The sequence below is a fragment of the Xyrauchen texanus genome, chromosome 13, assembly GCF_025860055.1.
Source record: "Xyrauchen texanus isolate HMW12.3.18 chromosome 13, RBS_HiC_50CHRs, whole genome shotgun sequence".
Classification (NCBI taxonomy): domain Eukaryota; kingdom Metazoa; phylum Chordata; class Actinopteri; order Cypriniformes; family Catostomidae; genus Xyrauchen; species Xyrauchen texanus.
In genome coordinates, this window is record NC_068288.1 from 35,583,472 (window position 1) to 35,609,637 (window position 26,166).

The 26,166-nt window shown below is 39.8% G+C and overlaps 1 protein-coding gene and 1 long non-coding RNA gene across 2 annotated transcripts in view; one reads left to right on the forward strand and one right to left on the reverse strand.

The window, feature by feature from the left end:
* Window positions 1–227: 227 nt before the first annotated feature.
* LOC127653518 (inositol hexakisphosphate kinase 2-like) lies at window positions 228–10,561 on the reverse strand. Its single transcript, XM_052140207.1, has 5 exons — window positions 9,973–10,561; window positions 5,763–5,976; window positions 3,260–3,432; window positions 2,218–2,393; window positions 228–1,594 (listed from the first exon to the last, which is right to left on the reverse strand). Exons 1-5 carry the CDS (start codon window positions 10,181–10,183, stop codon window positions 1,004–1,006), a joined length of 1,365 nt encoding a protein of 454 aa, XP_051996167.1. The 5' UTR covers window positions 10,184–10,561; the 3' UTR covers window positions 228–1,003.
* The window catches only part of LOC127653520 (uncharacterized), a 56,107-nt gene continuing 40,076 nt past the window's right edge, over window positions 10,136–26,166 (forward strand). The window contains exon 1 of the long non-coding RNA XR_007971823.1: window positions 10,136–10,254. This is a non-coding gene — a long non-coding RNA (uncharacterized LOC127653520). The remainder of the gene's footprint in view (window positions 10,255–26,166) is intronic.

Here is a 26,166-nt window from a genome sequence, read left to right on the forward strand (position 1 = left end):
TATGAATTCATAATGTCTATTATCCCTAATAAAGATTCATTATGTCCAACTTTTGTGCATGCTAATTATTTTAACCAACTTCATTCTTTCTATTTTTATGTTCAGGATCTTTTCAGACAGTAGCTGGCCTTTAGTGAGTCTTAGCAACTAACTGTAACTTTATCTGAGAAGACCGAGCATATCTTGCTTGAAAATAAAATAAAAGTAAGAAATAAGAATGTAACACAAACAAGTTTTATTTTGCCTCCAACATACCGTTTACAACAGATATACGAAATAGAGGTATTTGAACATGTCAAATAATAATATTTATTAATATCATTATTGTAACATTGATAACATGGAATGTAGTCTTTGTGTCTCCATTCACTTTTTCAATGCTTTTTTCTAGTTTATTTAGGAAACATGACAAATAAATAAAGCTTTATTATAGTCTCTGTATGTCAACTAAATATCTGAATATAGTCATCTCTTCACAATGGGGAAAGGTGCAGGGGGCGTTCTGGTAGAGCAAAAGTTAACAGTCTTCCTTTTCTCCGCCTACTGTTTCCCATCAAATAGATATTGCTCAGGAACAAGAGCAAATCCACGTTCCGGAACCTTCAAGGAACGAGTGGATCGGAGTCGGTTCTTTTTTCTGTAAATAACTTTTGCACGGTGTTTTATCTTTTAAATAAATAAAACAATAGAGGAACAGCATAAACATTGTAACAGCTCAGTGGGGTACTGAGTAAAACTACTAAACAGATCATGTGACTTCTCAATGTTAGCTTCTCGACCCTTTTTAACCCTAAATGCACACAAAAACAAAATTGGCATAAAGACACCAACAAAAACCAATAAACAGTTTGAGCTCTGAGAGTCCTTTTACTGAGTCCTTATCTCAATGGATGGAAAGAATGAGAAGAGAAAAAGAGAATGAAGTGATGGACTGCTTTTCCCTAGTTTGCTGCCATGCTGGTTTTTAAGGTGTTCGGACAGGGACTGCAAGCTGAGCAATGGTTTAATCTGAGCTGTGGTCCTCAAGTTGGGAAATGATGGTGATGAGGTTCTCCAAACCGAAGATGTAACCTCTATCTTGGCCTTCATGGACTACACTGTCCTCCCCATAATGCCTACATGTGGTATGGGCAAAGTCAATCATGCGGACATCCACCAACGGGCCGCTTTCTGACCTGGCCATGCGTCGCACCACAGCTGAGCTGTTGCTGCTGCTGCAAGCACCACTGTTGCTGTTACTAGCTGCTCCTGCACCATGAGGGAAACCAAAAGCACCCCCCTCTTCTTCTTCCTCATCCTCTTCCTCATCTTCTTCCTCTTCTGAAAGCCCGTCCTCTGGGGAGTGGCGGGATCGCGGAGGATCTCCGTCGTAGATTATGAGCAGCGAGCTAGAGTAAAATCGGTAGCTTTCGCAGTCCTCCAGGGCTGCTTGCATTTCTCGCAGTCTCCGCAGCACTGGTGACAGGAGCTCCCGTCTTAAGCATCTACCATCGTGGAAGAACTGAAAAATGGCCTCTTTGAAGCCAGACAGGGTCAGCTTTCGGCCGTGATACTTGTTCATGAACATGAGCTGCCCTGTGTCTGAATAGTACACCTGTAGTGAAAGTGAAGAGGTGGCAGGAGATGAATAAAACATTGCTTTAAAATGTTTTTAAGTAGCTAACACTTTTCTTATTGAATCTAGGCTTTCCATAATCTAGCGATCATAATAATTTTTTAATTAATATTTCCTCAAAACTTACTGAAATAATAACTTGTATTGAACCCAAAATTGGCCCCATTCACTTCCATTGTAAGTGCCTCAATGTAACACCCTGTCTACACCAGAAGCAATAGAACCCATTATATTCAATGATGCCGTCTACACTTGAAGCTTCTGTTGCAGCACGTCATGTTGTGCCAACATTAAACTGGTGTCCCATTCCACTTTTTGCTGTAATCGCTGGCGCTTTTACTACTGCCAACAACACAAATAAATGGATTAGAATGTTCAAGTCGACACGTCCAGTGTATAAATTATTTTGTTGTGGTAATCATTATTATGCCACAAATGCTATTGATTGAGCTTAACTTGTCTTGGACCCAGAATATTATTTTAAGCCATGATTTTCATGCAATACAAATAAAATTGACTTGAAAATTAACTTTGGAACTGACATGTATATATATTACTACTACTATATCAGTCTATTACTCATTGCATCAAGATAAGCTGACCTGCATGCCACAGAGGCGGACTCCGATGCTGGCTGATGTGCTCTGCTGACACTTTCGGATCTGCATTGCCTTCTTTTCCTCTGAGGCGTCATCCCCATGCTGCCTTGTGCCCATCTTCAGATCAAGCACGCATGGAACTGTGTGGCGCCACGTCAGGTTCTCTAACAGGATAAATTCTACAGGGAGGTGCTGGGTTAAGGCAAATCCAAACTTTCATTTCTTTTTAATATTGTACTATACAATTAACCTTTGTGGTATTGTTGTATGACAGATACTGATTGAACTCTCCTGTGGTATTGTTCTAGCTGCCAATTTGCAATCGAATAGATGCTTTACCATTTGCTGTTTTACAAAATGCCCTGCCAGAGAAATTCAGGTAATTCTATGAAAAGTAAAGAGACCTTTTGTTTTGCATCACATTTAGTATGAATATGTATCAGTGGGGGAAATACTCAATCCAACATCAATATGATATCTATTGTCTTTACACATCTGTTCAGCGTCAATTCTACATCAAAGGCACCGATATTGTTTTTTTTCAATGGCCGATGCCAATATCGTGCTAATGCTAATATACATAATACAATTCAATGGTGGTAAATAAGAGGTGTTCAAAAGAATTATTTAATCCAAAAAATGTATTATTTATTGACAAGGCTGTCGACAGAATATAGAGCTGACACAAGTGACAATGATTATAAGCAGATGCAATAATCTTCAATCTGGTCGATAACTACCCATCAAAGTACGTATAACTCTGCTGTCAAATCACCGTAACTCTCCTTAAGTGTCATACTGGCTAAAAAGCAAGGTAAAATCCAGAATATGCCACATTAAATACATAAACATGAAAAAAAACTGACATTGACACTATAGTAAAGTCTAACACCCCAAAGTGGTTTATTTTGTGATTATGCCAGTTATTACATGGCTACTTACCAAATAAACAAATAAAACAGACATAGAGACTACAGCTGCCGTAGAGCGATCAAACCACACTACGCCAGTCTCTCCATTGTATGTGTCACTAGTTGAAGGATACTATATTGGTTGCGATGTTTCGCATTCTCCTTCATCCTCTGCAGGTGCTGCTGGTGGCACTTGAGGCTCCAGGGGTTGTGCTTGAGCTGAGGGCCGGTAGAATTGCTGCTCTCTAGGCTGTAGTAGAGAACCTCAGCCTGCTGGAGCCACTCCAGCTCCTCCTCGCGTTTCATACTGGGGGGGAGAGGATACAGGTGGGTCAGCCAGACAGACAGATTGGGTTCACAGCAAGACACTCCCTGGATCAGACATTTTTGAACATTCTTGAAGTACAACAAGATTATGAATCACATGCTGTGATTCATGCGTGGGCTTGCATGATTTAATCCTTCAAAGACATGCAGTATGTGAGTTTTGCATATGCTACATCTTAAATAATTGCATTTCCTCATGCTTTAAAGAAGGGTGGTGCACAGTAGGTATTATCCCCAAGTCCTATAATCCCAAATTGAGAATTAACAAATGCACTCCTAACCTATAACAGTCACACTGAGGTAAGTCACAAAGCTACACTGTAGTTACATAAACCTCTTGCTCAAACTGCACATTTGCACTTGTCGGGCTGCCAGGAGCTGAGAGTGCATCTGTTCGGCCCAGCTGGGCGTGCTCTGGGTCAGTGTGCTGCTCAGTGCCTTAACATGAGGACAAGAATGCTGTGAAGGGTCACATTCCCACTGAGTCAGCCATGTGCTGAGAAGGGCCATTATTACAAAATAACAAAGGCTGGTATTATTCAAGAGATGTCTAACACGAAGGTCATTGGTACATGTTGGGTGATGTGGCATAGGGTTAAAGCTTAGAATAAGTATATTCTGGGTTCAATACAAGTTAAGCTCAATCGACAGCATATGTAGCTTAAATGTTAATTACCACAAAAAAATATTTTGAATCTTTTTTTTTTGTAATAAAAAAAATCAAAGCTACACTGAGGCACATACAATGGAAGTAAATAGGGCCAATTTTTGGAGGTTTTAAAAAGGCAGAAATGTGAAGATATACATTTTTAAAAAGCACTTGAATTCGTTTGTTAAAACTTGTGTATTATTTGAGCTGTAAGGCTTTCAACGTAACATTGTCGTGGTAACAAAGGTTAGAAAGTAATTTTATCTCACAAAAATCATGTTTTTGTGGCTATACTTTTCAAACAGCAAGTATTTTAACATTTACTGATTGGCCCCCCATTCACTTCGATTGGAAGCGCCTCACTATAACACAGATTTATTACTTATTTTTAAAGGAGGGACAAATTAATTTGATTGGTTATCAACATTATTCCACATATGCTGTTGATTGACTGTACCAATCCCACCTTCTAGTCTTTATGATAGTCTGTGCGTAAGGTCTCATGTAAATTGGGACATAAAGTTCACACTAAGGGCTTAGTAACTACTAGATAGTAATTCAGTGCTTAATTTGGTTGAACCACCTGTTCTTAAGGCAAGACTTAACTAGCAGGTTGTAACCTCTACGTAAAGTAATGCGTAGTCACATAATATGACATTTACCTTAATTGGTCCAATAAACATCCTTTAAACATTTGTACACAGAAGTGTTAAAGTTCTGCATTTCAATTTGATCTTGTTACGATTGATGCCCATTTTTGATCCTTGTTTGCTCACGTAACTGTCAGCTGTAATAAATTATAACCCCATTAAAATACGATACGTAATAAAAGTAGATTAGATAAATATTATATTTGACCTGTGTAAATAACTATATATATAGGAACTGTATCTAAAATAAATCGGGTGTGATAAATAAATGATACAACAGGCTGGAAAAATAGATATTTATTAATTATAATATCTTATATATTATTTTGAATGTGTTGAAACTAAAAGCTGCACAATTTCATGCTAAAGAGTGAAAGTATTAAAAGTATTTTAATTCCCTCTCTCGTAAATGTCAACATCATACTGTATGTTGAAAGGATTGAAGCCTGTCACGCAAAACATGAGTTCACTGATGTCATAAAATATCAGTTTGCTTTTTTATTCCATCCGTTAATCCTGGTCGGAGGCTTCTGTAAATATTTAGTTATACGTAGGGTTGCGTCCTACCCAAGTTTAATGGTGAAGCACTCAAATACTTAGTATTGCGTAAACTGTGACTCAGTGCCCATTTACGCCACAATTAGGCGAAGTTGTAACTTACGTATAGGTGGTGCATTTCTTAAAGTAAAAGCACATCTCTCCTCAAATATTTGAGGTATTTACCATCCATGGTCCGTAGCACAAATTGTACGGGACAATTACACACCATAGTTTAATACTCAGAGTTAAGGGTTTGTTCAAATCCCTATCCCTAAATATTCAGACATAGTGATGCTTGTCTTTGAAAGCACCTCTAATAAGTAGAACTAGTAATGTAATTTTCTGTTGATGCACAACCCATTAGCCTCTCCTTGAGTATACATGTATTTATATATCTATTTTTAAAACATTTTTGCATATGTTACACACACTGACAGATCAATAGCACATGAAATTGCTACGTCCCCTTACCTCTTGTCCTTATCCTTGCGAGAGTGTCTGGATCTGTCCTTGCTGTAGCCCTCATTGTCCAGCAGCATCTTGCTGACCCACTTCATCTTGTTTTTGGGCTCCAGGTCAGCTGAGGGATCCATGTTTTCCAAGTCCCCAAGTTCACTGTGCAGAGGGTAGGCAATAAGACACAAATTCCCTTCCTCATCCTCCTCAAAACTTACTGACACCACACCTGCAGATATAGAGAGGATAAAGATTGTGTGGGAGAAAGAGACAAAAAAGAAATAAGGTCAAAGATGAAATCGTATTCACTTTACATCATCAAACAGGAAGCAGTCAAAAGGTCTAAGCTTAAAATAAACTGTCTGAGAAATCTTTAACATCTCTTACCCACTTCTCTTTTTTAGCGCTTAAAAGCTCGCCAGTCTTTAACAAAAACTACTGAGTCGACAGCACGGGCTGCTCCTAACCTGATTGAAATCACACAATCCACAACAAACAAATAATAGGACAAACATATATGCAAGAGAGAGAGAGAAAGAGAGAGAGAGAGAAAGAGGGAAAAGCAAGAAACAAAGAGAGCTGGGAGTTGGGGAGAAAGAGAAGGCTAGGAAACAACAACAGCCAATGTAGTGGTGTAGCAGTCGCTTTACGGCATATTTTTTATGAATCTGCGCACACACACACAGTAGTGTTTCCATGTTTTATGGGGATTTTCCATAGACATAATGGTTTTTATAATGTACAAACTTTATATTCTATCCCCTAAACCTAACCCTACCCCTAAACCTAACCCTCACAGAAAACTTTCTGCATTTTTACATTTTCAAAAAACATAATTTAGTATGATTTATAAGCTGTTTTCCTCATGGGGACCGACAAAATGTCCCCACAAGGTCAAAAATTTTGGGTTTTACTATCCTTATGGGGACATTTGGTCCCCACAAAGTGATAAATACACGCTCACACACACACACACACACACACTTTCAGCAAACCACACCAAATTTCTTCCAATCAACTATAAATTAAAGATTAATTCATCCCACAAAAAAATGACATTAGGCTAAAGATATGATGAAACCAACACTATTTATTGACAAATATCAAAACTCAAAAGTTTATGACTCAAATTCAAGATTTATATCAAGAGCATCTGATAAAACACAATATACACCAAAATATTGGAAAAGGAAAAATGTCATATCAAAGGAAGTGTTATGAAGCAGACCAGAAAAACAGTCCAAAACCTTATAATGATGACGTACACAAGAGAACCCCAGAAAGGATGTTTTTGCATGTAATACAATAACAAATTTATGCAATCTTCAGGGAATACCGAAATGGCACATCATATTTCACCCCAAAATCAAAATAACAAATATCAAGAAATTATATTTTTAACATAAAACAAAGCATATCTTTAAGATGATTGAGAATTTTCATTCTAACATTATTTTCATGACATTTAAACACATTCCCCCCTAAAATTTTAAATTACCATTGCACTTTCTTAGTTATTCTCTATGGTGATTCATATTAGATTTAGAATACTGTAATATAATATTTTTTTTGCAATATCTAATTTCAATCAGCATAAACTGATGGATGTACAAGGTACCTTAAGTTATATACAGTATGTATGTATGTATGCGTATATGCAGTGTTTTCAGACCTCAAATAATGCAAAGAAAACCAGTTCATATTTATTTGTAAACAACACAATACTAATGTTTTAACTTAAGAGTTCAGCATCAATATATGGTTGAATAATCCTGATTTTCAATCACATCTTTCATGTGTCTTGGCATGCTCTCTACCAGTCTTTCACATTGCTGTTGAATAACGTTATGCCCCTCTTGGCACAAAAATTCAAGCACCTAAAAATAAATATGAACTTTTTTTCTTTGTATTATTCAAGGTCTGAAACACTGCATCTTTTTTTATATTTTCACAAGTTGTCATTTTCTGCAAATAAATGCTCTAAATGACAATATTTTTATTTGGAATTTGGGAGACGTTGTCAGTACTTTATAGAATAAAACAAAAAGGTTCAATTTACTCAAACACATACCTATAAATAGTAAATCCAGAGAAAATGATACTGTACTGTAGATTTATACACTGTAGATAGATAGATAAGATATTTTTCGCATCAGTCAGTAGTAAGAATTCACAGTTGAGATATTAAAAGTTTAAAACAGGTTTAACAAAGTAACAAATGCATGCAATATAATATTACACAGCAATTTTATTATTCAAAAAATATTGTAGTTTATAAGACCATATGAAATCACTAAGGTGAAGTCAAAGCATTATTTTGTTTTGATGCCCATCCTCCACCCTCCACCAATACAGAACAGATGCCCTGTGCAATTATCACACTGGAAACCAGGGCATTTAAATGATGGGATACAGAGTAAGCCTACATTCATTAGTACACAGTAAAGGCAAGGCATATAGAGGTGAGGGTTCTGAGGCAGAGAAAGAGGCAGATGCACATGTCTGTCAGTGTAATCTGATTGAGCTTGTGCATCCTCAGAACTGACAGCTAATCTTGAAACCAAAAAGAGAGCAAGTCTATACTGTTGTTTGTCAGCAGTCTCTCCTTGTCCAAGTTTGCTAGTCCAGACAAAAGTCCACATCCAGATATTGTTTCTCAAATAAAACTCTGGCACCCTGGTATATCCGTTAAAAGGCAGCAACCTGCTGCTCGTGCTCATGCACACACTCCATAGGGACAAGAGCGTGCATCGACCAAAACAATGATAAAATGTACACTGAACCTCATTCACCGACATCATGCTGACAGATGAGGTAGCATAATTTAAAATTACACAGTTATGATTGGTTTATTATAAACTTTGAGACTGCATATTATATTTGACTCTCCAGTGCTGGAACAGGGCTAAAACAAAGTGTGGATCCAGGTATGACTATACGAGACTGTAGTTTGAAGTAATCACTTTTCTTTGCATGATACATTGACTGCATTTATACGATAGCCTATGTCGGCGTTAGCTAGCTAGCCAGCTTTATCAATAGCTGTTAGCTAAATATGGTGGATGATGATGATGACAGTAGCCGTTTATAAAATAGACTGTACATTATAAATATTTTGAAACAATTCAGTTTTTATGTGATCCCATCACAGCTGTCATTCTGATATATAGATGCGCTATTGTTTTATAATAATAGATTGTATTTTCTGTATAACCAAGTTACATTACACTAATGAATCAAACTTTTTACATTATCTTGAACATTGTCTAGCATTCGTTTAATGATTTATTGTAGTTTAACTTGCTGAATAATTACAGATAAACATTGACATTAACCTACCATTTACTATAAAGATAAGATCGTTGAAATGATTTGAAAATTACGAAGCAAGGTAGCTTGCAATTCGGCAGCGTTAGCAGGCAACATAAAGTTAGCTAAAATTACACAGATCGATCTTTATGGCACTATATTTCACATGATTTGCAGTTATGTAAGCTTACCTGTCCAATAAAAAGAATGCCAATTCAGGGACGGTTATGATCCCAAAACCAAACAAAGATCTCTCCAGAAATCAAATGCCCTGCCGATGTTCACTCTAGTTTTCGCTCAACCACGATCACGCTCCCGCTTATCCAGATGGGATTCAGTAGATACATGTTTTTTTGCTTACTCAGAGTTTGTGTAGGAGTCAGTGTTGTGCTGGAAGCCGGACATTTGCTGGATTCCATTTCTAAGATAACGTTACCTATGTTGCAGACTCTGTTGAGTAGCTGAAGATAGGCTACTGTCTGAGGCAAGGCTCTTGGAAATGAGCATAAACTTCACATCCTTTGGATTTTCCTGGGAGAAAGCGACCTGCTCCATTCGCATGAAAATCAGGCTACAGGCTTTAATAGGCAAACTGGGAAGTCCGGGAAGGGCTCATTTTTTAAATCATGTTACAAGTCGTTCACACATTGGGAAAAAATTGTGAATATTACATGAACATTTTTACATATTGCACCTTTAAAATAAAAACCATTCAAGCAAAGCACGACACCCGCGCACATTAGCGCACCCGTGTGGACAATTTTTTCAAGAAGGATGTTTTTATCAGTCAAACACACTGAAAACGCATACACACAGAGACAAATATCACACCGTACGCGAAAGAAAGCAACGAAAGGACAAGAAACAGCAATTAAAACAAGCAGAAAAACAGAACAGACGTCAGACTGATATTTACCTCTGTACTGCGGTGTAAACTTCCGCATAGCAGCAGGAAGGCTCTTGTAATACTGGTGCTCCCGGGGGATGAGGGGCTTGCATATCGTCTGCTCGCCGAAACGGAGTACACACGAGTGTCCTCCCACCTGATGTACAAATGGCTCAAGCATCACCCCTTTCCCCAAATACCTCTGCTGCTCTGTCTGCATCCCTTCGATGGCCGGGCTCATCCTCCGGGGGCATTAGACTCTCACTCCTGGTCCAGTTGGACACAACAGATGTGTAGACGGAAAAGAAGGAGGTAAGAAAGCTTGCTATCCCTCAAACTTGTGTTTTTCCACGAATCACCTTCTTACGCTGTTGAGCACTGAAGGACGTAAACAAAGAGAAACAGGAAGGAGGAAGCGCGAGACACGACATAAGACAGAGAGAAGGCTCAGTGTTTTGTTTCAAATCCTCTCTCTTTGACGTAAATCGGCAAACTCGTATTCGCCTTATTTAATAAGGATTTCTATGTTTGTTCTAAGGTTGAAATGTAAAAGATTAAAGTTGTATAAACCGTATGAGGTTCAACTGTTTCCATACACGGTCTGTACTGACTGACACCGTAATCGCTCACCGAACTGAGAAAATGTCACTGGTGCATCAGTGGCCTCGCCTCTTACAACAAACAGACCAATCAGAGCGCCAGGAACGGTGTTAGGCGGCGACCAGATGAGAAGACAGAAAGCGAACAAAGAGTGACGAACGGCGGGGGAGGGGAGGAAGTCGGAGGAAAAGAGTCTGGGGTAGAGGGGTGAAGCTGTGAGAGACTGTTTTTCTCACTGTGACATGAATGTTTCAGAGAAGCTGATAATGTGCACACACGAAAGAGAATACAATGACCTCTGGACAGGTTCCACAATCTGAGGTAGGGAAACGAAGGAGGCTGAATGAAAAAGGAATTTGAAACATTGCGTCAATAATGAAATCTTAAAGGGTTAGTTCACCCAAAAATGACAATTCTCTTATCCTTGGTTCACCTTCATGACGTGTTTGTCTCGTATTACTTTTTCATTCCGTGGAACACAAATGAGGATATTTTGAAGGATGAATTTATTTATTTTTTGTCCATACAATGTAAGTCACTGGGGTCCAAAACTATTCAAGCTCCAAAAAGGACATAAAAACAGCAATAAAATAATCAATATCATTGAATGGTTTAATCCATGTCTTCTGAAATGCTACAATCGCTTTATGTGAGAAACAAAGCAAAAAATAAGTTCCTTATTCACCAAAAAGCTTTACTTTGGCCTAGTACTCCTGTGCACGTTCATGAGAGAAGCTCATACATTCATCCTCTGGCTTTACACAAACACTCTTGCATGTTCTCGCAAATACATCCACTTGTATCATGCATGTGTCAGTTTTTGCGTGAACATTCAAGCGAGCATCAGTGCCACATTAAGGTACCTCGGAGTTCCGCTGGGTGGGGTTGGGGGGTTTTGGGGATGGCTATTTTTTTATGAACATGCACTACACAGATGGATTTCCTGGGCTCTACACTTAGATGTTTTTTATGAGCACATGTGCTCCTAACTAAAAAAAAAAAAATTAAGAGCACCGTTTTTTAAGAGATGATAACGTTAATGTGCCGCAATATAACATGCACAAAAAGGCATGAGAAAACTGAGCTCACCAGTTATGTCAAATTCAGGAACATAGTGTGAGTATTGACAAAGGAGTTTAAATTCTTATAAATCAAATGTAATATTTTCAGTTAATTTGACAGGATGTCTGCAAAAAAAAAACCAAAACAACAGCTGCTCATGTTAACCTGTTTCACCTTGTGAACATAAATGTACAAATACACAATATTCAGTCTTTGAAGTGTGGTCCTCTTAGATGTATTTAAGAACTCTAAATTGACACCTGCACTGCTGAACACATTTAACGTTCCTGTCACACAATGAACAAAAGTCAGAGGCTGCATATTTCAGTTTGCCAGGCTTTGTAAACTTTATTATTATTAACAATTTTTATTGGTTCCATTCAACAGAAAATGCAGAATCAAATTATATAAAATAAAACCCTTCCCCCAACACTTAAAATTTGTCTAACGAGTCATCAGGTGTGTGCAATCTTCCTGACCAGTGAGAGACTGGGAATAAATAAATAGCGCAAGATGAGTACAAGACATTGGGAAGAAGCAGATAAAAATTATTTGAAAATAAAAACATCACCCACCTCTCCTGAACCGCTGTCTCATTATTTTCAGGTGTTGTTTCTCCTTGTTGTACATATTAGTGCAATAACAGGTGCAAGATCATGTTTCATGTTCTTTGTTGACATGTAATCACAAAATTAACTCTCCCGTTTCCATGTGTGCGAGTTTGTGAATTAATTTTGGGATCATAGATTCATTAGTAGTCGAATGGTGTGTGGTTGATACATCCAGTCTGCGATCAGTTTTGTAGGATGCACTTGGCTTTAGGATATGGCTTTAGGATATGTGCGTGTTTCTAACATTTGTCTCTGCGTGCATAAGCACCAATGCTCTGCCACATTCTCAGAATCAATTAATTGGAGAATCGATCTTTTCTCCCACTGCTACTTCTGTCGAGTCACTCACATCGGTGCGATTAAATATTTTTTCACAGTTGCACACAGTAATTTTCAGTTGCAAATGCGATTGAAATGGTCTCACTGTAGAGTCCTGCTTTCAATATTGCACACTTTTTCTGTGTTTATATCAGCATCTCCTGCTGAACACTTTTAAATGCACTTCTCCTGCGAACTACGACAGGGGAAGAGAGGGTGTATGGGGCCCCTATGGGAGTTCTGAGTCCCTGGGCTTCAGCCTGCATAAACCTGTGCATTAATATGCCCCTGGCGAGCATGCTTCAAGCGTAAGGACACATGAATAAGCTTCTCTCATTAACATGCATAGGAAAGTTGGGTGTAAATATATATATTTGGTATAGAATAAGGGCTACATTTTTGCTTTGTGTTTTGATTCTATTCTATAGTCAACAAATAGTTCTGAATGGTTCTACAATCTTAAAGTCATTATTCAGTAATCAAAAATAATTTTAAAGGTCATTGAAAAGTCATGGATATTCACTGGTCAAAAAAGTTTGGAAACAGTGTACAGGGCCCAAGACAAACGTTATATGAGTGGACCCCCTTCTCCGTGGGCCCAATAGAAAGACTGTTTAAAATCTGGAGCCACATTGTGTTTTCATGAGTAATGTTTATTGAAAAGACAATTGGATGTAGGGTGGATGCATGTATCATGAACAGTAGGACATTGGCAGTAGTGGTGGACCACAGACAGCGTTTGACTTTAATCTCTTTTAATCTCTCTTCTTCCCACATAAGATCATTTAAATGCAAATCAATATTTCTTGCTCATTAAATTTTTATTTGGTGAGTAGTTGTATAGTAAGGGGGATCATGTACAATCAGCCCGGTCATTATTCCTGACATTACGGACTGTACATTATCCCTTAACATGTTTCAGATTGAGACCAGGTTTAATGAGTAAAGGATGGGCAAGGAGGAGTCGAGAACCGGCAGAACAGTCAACATAACTTTAATAAACTAAACTAACTTAAACATTACATAAAACACACAGACAGCATAGCCACGTGTGTCTCTCTCTCTCTCTCTCTCTCTCTCTCTCTCTCTCACGAATTGGCGTCCCAATCTCCTCTTTATTATTCTCCCACTGATTGGGCTGATTCAGCTCCAGGCATCCATCGTTATGGTCTGGCCACGCCCTCCTCCTCATCACACTCCTCCGCCCAATTCAGGCCAGAGAAACCTTTGGCATGACGTACTCCCCTCCCTTCTTGGAGGTGTTGCCCTTCCGGCCGTCCTTCTACCGGCAGGTCTTCCCCATCTCTCTGGAGCTCTGGGAGATACAAGGGGAGGGAGAGGAAAGAGAGAGGCAAAAACTTGCTCACTGGTCCCTGGACATGCCGTCGCCTGGCCCTCAGCCACTCCTCTGCCCTCTGGTGGACGACAGCCACTCCTCCCCTGGCAGACGGCAGGGAGTCCTCCGACCCCTGGGGACGGTAACGGCTTTCCCGCTTCCTGCCGATTGACATCGTTTCCTCTGACTCCAGATGGCTGGCAGCAACTCCTCCGTCCCCTGGTGGACGGCAGTGGTGAGGACTCCATGACAGTGCATCCCTTCTCCTTCCCAGGTTTCGGCACCATGTAACGAGTAAAGGAAGGCAAGGAGGATGCAGGAACTGGCAGAACATTCAACATCAGTTTAATGACATAAACAAACTAAAACATAACATAAAACACACAGACAGCGTGGCCTTGTGTGTCTCTCTCTCTCTCTCGAACTGGCATTCCTGGCTCCTATTTATCCCTCTCTCACTGACTGGGCTGATTCAGTGTCGGATGTCCATCGTGATGGCCCAGCCACACCTCCTCCTCGTCACACAATGGTAATGCCAAAGGGGCAAAGAATTAATGTATTAATTAATGGAACAAATGCAAATTTGGGTGGTGGTATAGGCCAGTGATACAGGAGCTTGACGTTTTGATCTCAGATACACCAACCTGTGAACTTCAGAGATCCTGAGATAACCATATCACCATTGTACCTTTAAACAGGTTACATAACCCCAGGTGGCTCTTGGAGGGGGATCGTCCCTGCTATTATTACTCTGTTATACAGGGTGTTACTCTGTATAAACCTCATCTGCTTAATGTCAAGTAACTAATCGCAATGCAAGCCAGTTATATAGATGTTCAGGGAAATCTCACAAAAATGGCCAAAAACATGTAACATTTCATGACAATAATGATAATATAAGTGTGAGTAAATTATGATAGTTTGTAACTACATTTTATGTATAGAAAATGTTTATACTGTACATATAATAAAAATGTGTTTACAGATAAAAAGCATTTAATTAGAACCAACATTTATGCATTAGTTATTAAGCACATTTCCCCCAAGTGGATCCAATTCAAACTGCTAACAGTGTGACACATCAACCTGGTCTGAGAAGGAACAGAGAGTCTCAGCATTTGCAATTGATGATGTAAGGTTTTTTCATCATCATTTGGAAATGAAAAATTCTGAGCTTTGGTACTGTGCATTTGACCCCTGCACAAGGATGATAGGACTGAACTACTAGTCCTGAAATTTGCAATAGCTGTGGTGCTTTTTTGTCAGAGTTTTAACAAGGGAATGTGAGTGAGTGCTCTCAGCCAAAGCCAACGCAGTGCTCAACTCCACTTAATTCAATCCCAGTCCTGGTACTGGTGTTTCAGCTACGGACCGAGTCTGCATCCATAGGAGCATGACCTGCTCTGTAACCCAATAAGAGGTAGAGGCCAAGGCCAAGGCTAAGACTGGACTTCATGAATGGAGAATGTGAGACAGTAATGCGATTAGGGTAATGCTGATCCCTCAATGTGCCTCTCAATAGGTCGAAGACACTTGGGTTGATGTACACACTGGCATCCTCAAACCAGGACAAAGTGTACGAGTTAGCATAGTGCATACCGGTCTGTGTATGTAGTATGTTTTTGCTTTTGCAAATTATGGACGCCAATAGTTTGCAGTTGGTGCTGACTGTTAGAGCAGGTGGGATGTTTATAATAATGTCTTGAAATAAACATGAAGTCAAAAAGTAAAATGTACCCCATTTACTTTCTTGATGCATGCATCATGTTACCCCCACATATCTTATTTCTCAACCCCTCTACTTCAACCACCTCCAAAAAGAGAGTGCTTTTTAAGATCCAATCAACTCGGATGGATAAAATCAAGTCCTGGCCTACTATTTCTTTTTTAAATTTTCTTCTTTAATATCCTTTTTCACTTGTAAATACTATATGTCACATTAGGAAAGTAAAACAGGTGGGGAAGGTGTTTCATGTAAACCTTGAAAAGGTTTTTCGAGGTTAAAACACTTAAATAATCTCCAATATTCCAACTATAAGTACGCCATTTGTATGCTGATTTCCCCAAAAATTAGTGGCTGTGTTGCATGTTGAGCATTCCAACTGTTCAGACACAGCAACACTGGCTCAACTAATATCATGAGTTTTGGTCTGAAGTCATATTTGGTGCATTCCGGTTTGCGCAAATATATTATAACTTTAAGAATGAGTGTGCATCTTTATACATTGTGTGTTTTGAATCACCTTTAGAACTGGTTAGAAATGGACAAAATAATGGCTTGCTCTGAATGTCTCCAAACTGCAACATTGTTTTAGAGAGAACAATTGAAAGAGGACTGAATGACCTTGAGGAACCAAGGAGCCCGAGTCGCCTGATTTTGCCCACGTGATGACAGTTGCATGAGCGGTAGGGATGGATTAATAGGGAGTAAATAAGAAGGCAGTGACTGAGTTACCTGAAGAGCAACAGCTGACAAAGTTGGTGGAAAACAAAAGCAATAGACCAACGCAATCACTCCATATAAACACTATAAAGATCTCTTAAATGCAGAAATAAATCTGTAGGTCACCAAAGGAACACAGGTTGGCCTACAGTATCTCCATGTGTATTTTGACCTATACACAACTATTGAGCAGTGAGATCATACTGTAAGAACAAATCTAACTGACAAGCCAAAATGGACAATAATACAGGCCCATGGCCAGAGTTCCCAGAACTGCCACGTCCTGCACAGGGTGGAAAATAGCTGAGCTCAAGGTAAGTCTATTTACCAGACAGCTCAGAGCAAATCCTCACAGGTCACTGAATAATACCTGCACCGCGGCACATTCAGACACAATGCCTTAAAATAGCACTGTTGTTTCCACATATTCTTGTACACCAATAAATACTGCAGTCTATTTTTAAGATTTACGCATTTTAATTGTTAGGCCAATTTCCATCAAATTGAACTGAGTAATCTTTAAATATTGAAGATATTATGAATTCAAAAGAAATGTGAAATATTGAATTACAGCTAATGAAAAGTATGAACTTAAAAAAAATACCAAATTAAATTCAAGTTTTAAACAATAAAGTTACAATAAAAGGAATAGTGAAAAGGAGTTCAAAGGAAAGAAGCAGGCGAGAACCGGCTTGACAATATATATAATATTTTAATGAAAATATAATCTCTCTCTCGCACCACGATCGGCAGTCGGCCTTTATCCCTCTCAGAGGCTTAATTAGCCTGATAAGGGACCGGGGGTGTAAAATCACGACCCGGCTCCGCCCTCCGCCCCGTCACATTCCTCCCTCGTTCTCTCAGGCCGGGGAGCCCCCGGCATGATGTACCCCCCCCTTCCCTGGGGGAGGGCGTGCCCGAAGCACCGTATGCCGGCAGGTCATTCCCGCCTTCTTGATTGTGGGAGGGGACGGGAGAGGGAAACAAAAATAATGTTAATTAAGACTTTATTGTTACAACTGTAATACAATAATACATATACAGAAGAACCACTTTTACTGTTTGAATCATTCATACCTCTCACTAAACACAAAATATATATTTTTACCTTATTTTATTCAGTTGGCATGTAAGAGTTTATAACAGTTTGCTTAATAATCTTGTTCCATATCTGAATAATTGCTGCAATTAGAACACATTTCCTCTATGATGTTGCATTATATTAGTTTTATACAGTATGTTAACTTAATATCCAAATACTTGGACATACGTGAATGAGAATAAACCTGAAATAGTTTCAGTCACAATGCAAATTAAGTAATTTTGAGACGATTTAGAGACATTTAGAATGTTCCAAATGGCTATTTCTATTTAAATAAACATTGTATTCTTAAAATTCTCTGTTTGTCCAAGATTCCTCTTGCAGCAATGCAGATCTTTGGCATTTAGAAGCTGCTAGTTTAGGACCTGTGAGGATTCTGTTTCTCAAACTAGAGACTATGATTTGTCTTTTTGTTGTGCATCTGGCCATCCACTTCCCTCTATGCTGGTCAGAGTTTTTTCAACAATAATGCCTGGAATATCCTTCATCGCTTTCTAAAACAATAGATTTGAAGAGAAAATAGAATATCAGGAGAAATGTTTTTCTTTTTGCCTATTGTTTTTAAAATAATAATAATACAAAAAAATGTATCCCCTCTTCTCACAATTTGGTTTGCCCAATTCCCACTACTTAGTAGGTCCTCGTGGTGGTGCAGTTACTCACCTCAATCCGGGTGGAGGACAAGACTCAGTTGCCTCCGCTTCTGAGACCGTTAATCCTCGCATCTATCACGTGGCTCGTTGTGCATGACACCGCGGAGACTCCGCATGTGGAGGCTAGTGCTACTCTCCGCGATACATGCACAGCTTACCACACGCCCCATTGTGAGCAAGAACCACTAATCACGACCACAAGGAGGTTACCCCATGTGACTCTACCCTCCCTAGCAACCGGGCCAATTTGGTTGCTTAGGAGACCTGGCTGGAGTCACTCAACATACCCTAGGTTTGAAGGTGTGGTAGTCAGCATCAATACTCGCTGAGCTACCCAGGTCTCCCTCTTTTTGCCTATTTTTAAACCAAAATGTAACTTGCAAGTGTAAAGCAACTTGTAAGAACTCAATACCTCAGCAAATTGTAAAAAAAAAAAAAAAAAACGCATGGTAGCCCAACCATTTTTAATTGTTCTAAGAACATTTTCTTGAGTACCAAATTAGCACTTTTGTAAGGAATAGGTGACACAATGTTTGCTATCACGAGTAAATATTTTTTTTTATAAATACCACTCAAAACAATTATTTCAAACCGTATTAATAATTATCAATTAATGATTTTGGCAGTGTTTTTGATTAATTGAATGCATCCTCGGTGAAAGGAAGGATACATTTCTTTCAAGATAAAAAATGTCTTTGTGTTCTAAAAATGGCAACATACCTGCATATACTTTATATATCATTTTCATAAAGTAACGTAATTACTTGTAGTTTTTTGGCAAGCTACTTATTTACTCTTACTTGAATCAAAGTATTTCTCAGTACATCTACTTGTACTCAGGTGAATTATATCAGTATTCTTTCCACCACTGACTACATTTGCCTTGGGATTCATTTGTTTTGGAACCACTGTTATATAATATCTAATTTAAACCATTTGTTTACTGTTGCCAGTAATATAGTGAAGAACAGTGTCAGAAATGAACCTTTTTATTACAGGGCAATATTTGCTCTCTGAAACTGATTTGAGGGGCACTTATTACCTTAAATATATACTGTATATATGTGAAACTATACTGTATGTTATATTATACTGCATATTCTAAGTTAGTTTCATATTTACTACACTTCCAACACTAAAAAAAAATATTATAAGATGTTCGTACACTAGTGCCCAAAAGTTTGGAATAATGTAGAGATTTTGCTGTTTTGGAAGGAAATTGGTACTTTAATTCACCAAAGTGGCATTCAACTTATCACAAAGTATAGTCAGGATATTACTGATGTAAAAAACAGCACCATCACTATTTGAAAAAATATTTTTTTTATCAAATCTAGACAGGCCCCATTTCCAGCAGCCATCACTCCAGCACCTTATCCTTGAGTGATCATAAGTTGCTAATTTGGTAATAGAAAATCACTTTTTAAAATACACAGTTGAAAGCTATTTGGTTCGTTAAATGAAGCTGAACATTTGTGTTTGTTTTTGAGTTACCACAGTATACAATAGACTGGCATGTCTTAAGGTCAATATTAGTTAAAAAATGGCAAAAAAGAAACAGCTTTCTCTAGAAACTAGAACTCTAGAATCATTGTTTTGAGGAATGAAGGCTATACAATGCTTGAAAGTGCCAAAACAAAACTGAAGATTTCATACAAAGGTGTACACTACAGTCTTCAAAGACAAGGACAACCGGCTCTAACAAGGACAGGAAGAGATGTGGAAGGCCAGATGTACAACTAAACAAGAGGATAAGTACATCAGAGTCTCTAGTTTGAGAAATAGATGCCTCAAATGTCCTCAGCTAACAGCTTCATTGAATTCTACCCGCTCAACACCAGTTTCATGTACAACAGTACAAAGAAGACCCAGGCCATATGGGAAGAATTGCAAAGGAAAAGCCAATTTTGAAACAGAAAAACAAAAAGAAAAGTTTAGAGTGGGCAAAGAAACACAGATATTGGACAACAGATCATTGGAAAAGAGTGTTATGGATCTAAACCCCATTGAGCTTTTGTGGGATCAGCTAGACTGTAAGGTGTGTGAGAAGTGCCCGACAAGACAGCTACACATATGGCAAGTGCTACAGGAAGCGTGAGGTGAAATGTCACCTGAGTATCTGGACAAACTGACAGTTAGAATGCCAAGAATCTACAAATTTTTTCAAATTGTAATTGTTTATGTTATTAATGTCCTGACTATATATTGTGGTCAGTTGAATGCATGTTGGTGAATGAAGTTCCAATTTCTTTCTACAAGAAGTTGACAGTTGAAATATTTCTGTAACTGCTGATCTCCTTGGATTTTCATACAACCGAAGAGACCGGACGGAGAGAGCGGCGCGTTGAGGAACGTGGAGCGCTCAGCTTCTCCCATATCGGCTAGTGTTAGCCATAGGTGTCTCTCGGTCACAGTCAGCGCGGCCATGCACTTCCCTAGGGCTTGAGCTGCAGCTTTGGTGGCGCGAAGGGCGAGATCCGTCACGCTCCTTAGATCTGAAACAGCCTCTGGGTGCCTGCCTTTCTCATTCTCGGAGAAGGTCCGCTTGGAGGATCTGTAAAACGGCCATGGAATGCAGAGCAGATGCGGCTTGGCCGGCGGCGGCATAGGCGCGGCCAACACAGGCGGAAGTAATTCTGCAGGCCTTAGACGGGAGCACTGGCTTAGACCGCCATATCGCGGAGGGCGGGCAAAGGTGTGCTGCTACCGAATCCTCGACCGGGGGGATGGAAGAGTAGCCCCTCTTGGTGGCGCCGTCCACCAGAGCAAGAGAGGTGGCGTTAGTTCAGCGAAAGCGAGCTCTGCATGTTCCAGTCCCAGGCAGAGAGCGCAGATGAGGTGGCGGTCTCCGGCGCTGAGAGGGGCGCGGCATGAGGCGCAGGTGGTGCGAGGCATCTTAAAAAAGACGCTCGTTGCTCTTTTTGTGAAGTTCGGCTGAGGAACTTGCTTGTCTAAAAAGGATACGTCGCCGGATGGCATAGCTCGCAGGATGGCTGAAGGTGGCGAAGACGGCCGGCTTCTTCGAGCTGTCCAAGCTTGCTAGATGCCCCTCGAACGGCGGCGTGGCTTCTGCAGTTCAGAGATCGCGAAGAGCTCAGCTGAATAGATGAAAATCAGGGTTCCAGCCTACGAACTTACGCTTATATGCACTCTAGCCAGGCCCATTTTGGCGGGCTTTGATACAGTGACGGCGCGGGCGCCTGTCATTGGACGCAAGTTCACTCAAGTTCGTCTATAGGCTGCAGCAGTTGTTGCAGAGCAACCTATGAGCTCGCTAGCTAGCCCGCTCAAGGTATGCAGTTGCTGCACTGCGTTGACAATGGATACAAAAGTAAGGATAATTATTTTGGCTTCAATATCTCAGAAAAGATGAATCTTTCCCGTAGCGTAAGCTATCTTACGCAATACGAGAGAACCTCTCGTAAGAGAACTATTTTAACTACACATAAATGACTGATGTCTTTGATGATATTAGATTATTGCTTGGGCATCATCTTAAAGACTGCCTGCACTCTTGACTTCATGGGGCCACAATATACTAACAATCCATCACATGAACAATACATCACGTAAACACATGCACGTGACTCTGAGATAATCCATCCTGAATGTTAACACAGCTAGCCTAGAATATCCCTTACATCTGTCTTTATATGAAGCCTTTCCTGAGCTAATTCCTGGGTTAATGACACATGTCGGATACAGTGAGAGTGTGTGCTGATCTTTTTATGAAGGGTCTCTAGACTGAACACACACATCCTCTACTTGACAAAGCCCTGCACTTCCTCTAAAACTTTCCAGTTGCTCTCCACCCTATCTAACAGAACACCATATCCTGCTGAGATAAAGATTTACACATTTCAATTTCAAAACAAAATTCCATCAAATTGAATTGCGTAAGCTTTAATAATAATAATAATAATAATAATATTGTAGGATCTTAAGGGCAGAAGAATTATCAATTTCCATGCTTAATCGAATTAAATCCAGGATTTACACTGATATTTACTTCCAAGTTATTAAAACTAAGACACAGAGGCTAGCAGTCACACCGGAAATTCCTCAAAGTCATAAATTAAAGACTCTGCTCTGCTAGCGCCAATGAGTCTGAGCTAAAACCTGCATCTGGCTAATACTAACTGCCTTGAAAACAAAAGTTTTGTGGACGCACAAAGATTCCTCCTAGTCCATGTTGTACATAAGGAATGCCCTGAACGTTAATGATCATCACATGACTTAAAGGCCATCTTCCGAAGAAACCACATAATTGCCAGGGAAATCTAAGACACTCCTTTGTCCTTTGATTTAACCAATTTTACACTTAAAAATGAGACATTTCCTGTGTCACATGCTAAAACTCTGTACAAGACAAGAGAGCTTGAAAACTGTCTAACTGTCTTTGGAAGGATGTCTTTGAACTTTTTTTGCAGGACATCTCTTAATCCAGGAACTTTGACACAATCGCAAAATTAACTTTTCTAGTTATGTAACAATGCATATACATGTATTATGAGCTATAAAACTATCATAAGACTTCATTGTATTGTTCTACATCACACAACGCACAGTCTATTTTTGATAGTAAAATTTTATCTTACACAAATTATTGTAGCCTGATGTAACATTTAAAATATGTGTAGTGATTTTTAATCACTTATAACTGACAAATTGATGAGTATACTCTTTAATCTTGTTTTATTCATGTAATTTTACTAGAATGGTAACCATTCATAATAAAGCACATAATTTACTATAAAGAGCCAAAGAATGATAAGCAACGCAAGGAAACGCAAAAGTTTGGAATAATGTAGAGATTTTGCTGTTTCGGAAGGAAATTGGTACTTTAATTCACCAAAGTGGCATTCAACTGATCACAAAGTATAGTATGAACATTACTGATGTAAAAAACAGCACCATCACTATTTGAAAAAATGAATTTTTGATCAAATCTAGACAGGCCCCATTTCCAGGCAGCCACCACTTTAACACCTTATCCTTGAGTAATCATGCAAAATTGTTAATTTGGTTCTAGGAAATCACGTGGCATTATATCAAATACAGTTTAAAGCTATTAGGTTCCCTTAAAGAGGGCAACCCTGCCGGGTGCCCCTTTCCAGAGTAAAATAATCTGAAATTAATCCATTAATTTGTAACGCTGCCACCGGGTGTCTATAAAGTAACTTAATCCATCCAATAAAAGTATTCCCAAACCTGTATATTTCAAAAATCTTAAAAAGATAATTCCATTGTACCATATCAAGAGCATTTTCGGCGTCAAATGAGATGGCAGTGACCAGAGTCTGATCATGCCCCACTAACCACATGATATTGATGAAATGCCTAATGTTATAAGAAGAGCTGCAGCCCTGAATAAACCCATCTGATCTATATGTATAAGTAACTTTACTTAATCGGTTAGCCAATTTTCTTTTACAATATTTTTACGTCCAGCTGGAACAGGGAATTGGACGGTAACTCTTACACTCGCTTGGATCTTTGTCCATTTTAAGAATCAGACTGATTCGGGCTTGTGTCATGGTGGCGGAAGCTTTCCATTCTTTAATGATTCCATATAAACTTCAAACAAAAGTGGAGCCAATTCTGTAGCAAAAGATCTAAAAAGTCAGCAGCAAAGCCATATGGCCCCAGAGCCTTGCCTGTAGGCAAGTCCTTAATTACCCCTCCAAGCTTCTCCAAGATTATCTCAGAATGAAGACAATTGTTTTGCTCAGTCGTCAGTTAAAGGAAGTTCTAATGGTTCCACAAAATTTTTAATATCTTCATCAGTAGACAAAGACGTGGAACTATAGAGATCAAGATAGAATTCTTTAAAAGCATTATTAATATCAATATAATTAAATATTTTAGGTAAATATTTTACCACCAGCATATTTCACTGAGAAGATGGTAAAAAAGACTCTCCCTGCTTTATATATCTAGTCAAAAGCTTCCCTGGTTTGTCCCCTGACTCAAAGTATGACTTTCTTGCCCTGAAAAGCCAAAACTCCACCTTCTGCGACAAAAAAGTATTATATCTGTATTTCAATCGGGTCAATTCTCTGAGGCCGTTAGACAACATTCAGCGATTCAGCGCTGCCTTGACACTTTTAATATTCCCTTCCAATTTCACGATTTCTCGTGCTTTGGATTTTTGGATGAATGAGGCATACTGTATGATCCAACCCCTTAAGTGCCCCCTAAGCCACGACCACAGAGGATTCTGAGGACCAGTTGATTTCCATATAAACATTGATTTCAGCCTTTAACATTTGTTGAAATTCGGGATTTTGCAAGAGGGATACATTGATGAAATGTATGAAAAAAGACTGATGAAAAAAATTTATAGTCCCTACCAGATGGGTTCAAAAGTCTCCAAATATATTTAAGACTAATATTTACACATCCTGTGAAGTGTCAATGTTGCTCTAGGGGGCTTGCACACTTTTGCTTCACTGTGATCAAGGACTGAGTCCATCAAAAGATTAAAGTCTCCTCCCAATATTATATCATAAGGGGTGCCAGCGGCTTGGAACATCCCTTCAAGATCCATAAAAAGCCCTGATCAATAACGTAGGTGTGTAAATATTAGCCAAAAAAAGACTTTGCCCCTGAATTTCTGCTAAAACAATAATGACTCTTCTTAATGTTTATTTAATCTATTTGAGACATTTGAATTGTAGATGTTTACTTATTAATGTAATGAATCCCCTGCTCTTACTTGAGCCAGCACTAAAAAAAAACATATCCCACTGTGGCAGCGAGGGCGTGGTCAAGCGCCCGTCTGGGAGAGAAAAGCGGTAAGGGCGCTTACACCTGAGCTAGATTATGTCTAAAACCTGTGTCTAATTGCAGTAGCATGAGGAGAGCGGCATAAAAAGCAGCAAACGGAGTGCCTCGAGAGGGAGAGCCCGACACCAAGCCAAGAGAAGCGAACTGTGTGATAAATTGTAATTCAGTGTGAAAGTAAAAAGATTAAAGAAGCCTTACCTTTGATGCTGTTTCCTGTCCGTTCCTCACCCTGGGAGGAGACAGGAGGGGAAGACAACAACAACAAAACAAAATAGGCGAGGGAAAAGGCCAACACGGTGCGACAGGGAGAGAGAGAGGAGAGAGAGAAAAAGCTCACTCACCGGTTCTCTGATGTACCGTCGCGTGGTCCTCGAACACTCCTCCACACTCAGGCGGACGACAGCCGCTCCAACCCCGGGCGAACCGGAGTGAAACCTTCGACCCCCAGCGGGCAGAACGCGCCTCCGCTCTTCTGGCAGCAAATGGGGACACTCCTCCGCCCCTGGCAGCGGCTGTACCGCTCCGGGCAGTCAGAGAGTTTGTTCCTTCCTCCTCTCGCGGACGGCGGTCTCCCTCGACCCCTCCGCGTCTCTGGGGACGGCAGGGCACTCCTCCGCCCCTGGCAGCGGCTCCCTCGCTCCAGGCAGTCGGGTTATCCAGTCCCCACTTGCTCCGCGGACGACGGCCGTTCCCCGCATCCGGGCGGTCGGGCTACTCCGTCACCCGGAAGATGGCAGCGGCACTCCCCAGGGTGGACGGCAGTGTCGAGGACTCTGTGACGGACATCCCTCCTCCCTCCCGGGTTTCGGCACCAATGTAAAACAGTTAAAGGATGGGCAAGGAGGAGGCGAGAACCGGCTTGTCAACATAAATGATATTTAATGAGAACTTAAACCAAAAGCTTACACAAACACTCACACATGACGGACATGTCCGTAATTCTCTCTCTCTCGAACCATCGTCACCGGCCGCCTTTATCCCTCACGCGCCTCATCAGGCCGACTGGGGACCGGGTGCGCGATATTCCAACCGGCCCCGCCCCCCCTCCGCTCCACACCCACCAAATGTTTCATCTTCCTGCGGGGAAAGATGCGTTTCTTGAAGAAACACTATATCATATTTCTTACACTTTTTATGTGGTGCCCCAAAATCTATAAAAATTTGTGAGACAGAATTACACAACAAAAGATAATCTATAAAAAACTACAACCAACAGTTGGAATAAACTCAAAGAACATGTAGATTCATCCACATAACTGTGATGCTAGGTTCGCTAGGCAGAACCAGCACTAAAAAAATAATAAAAGCTG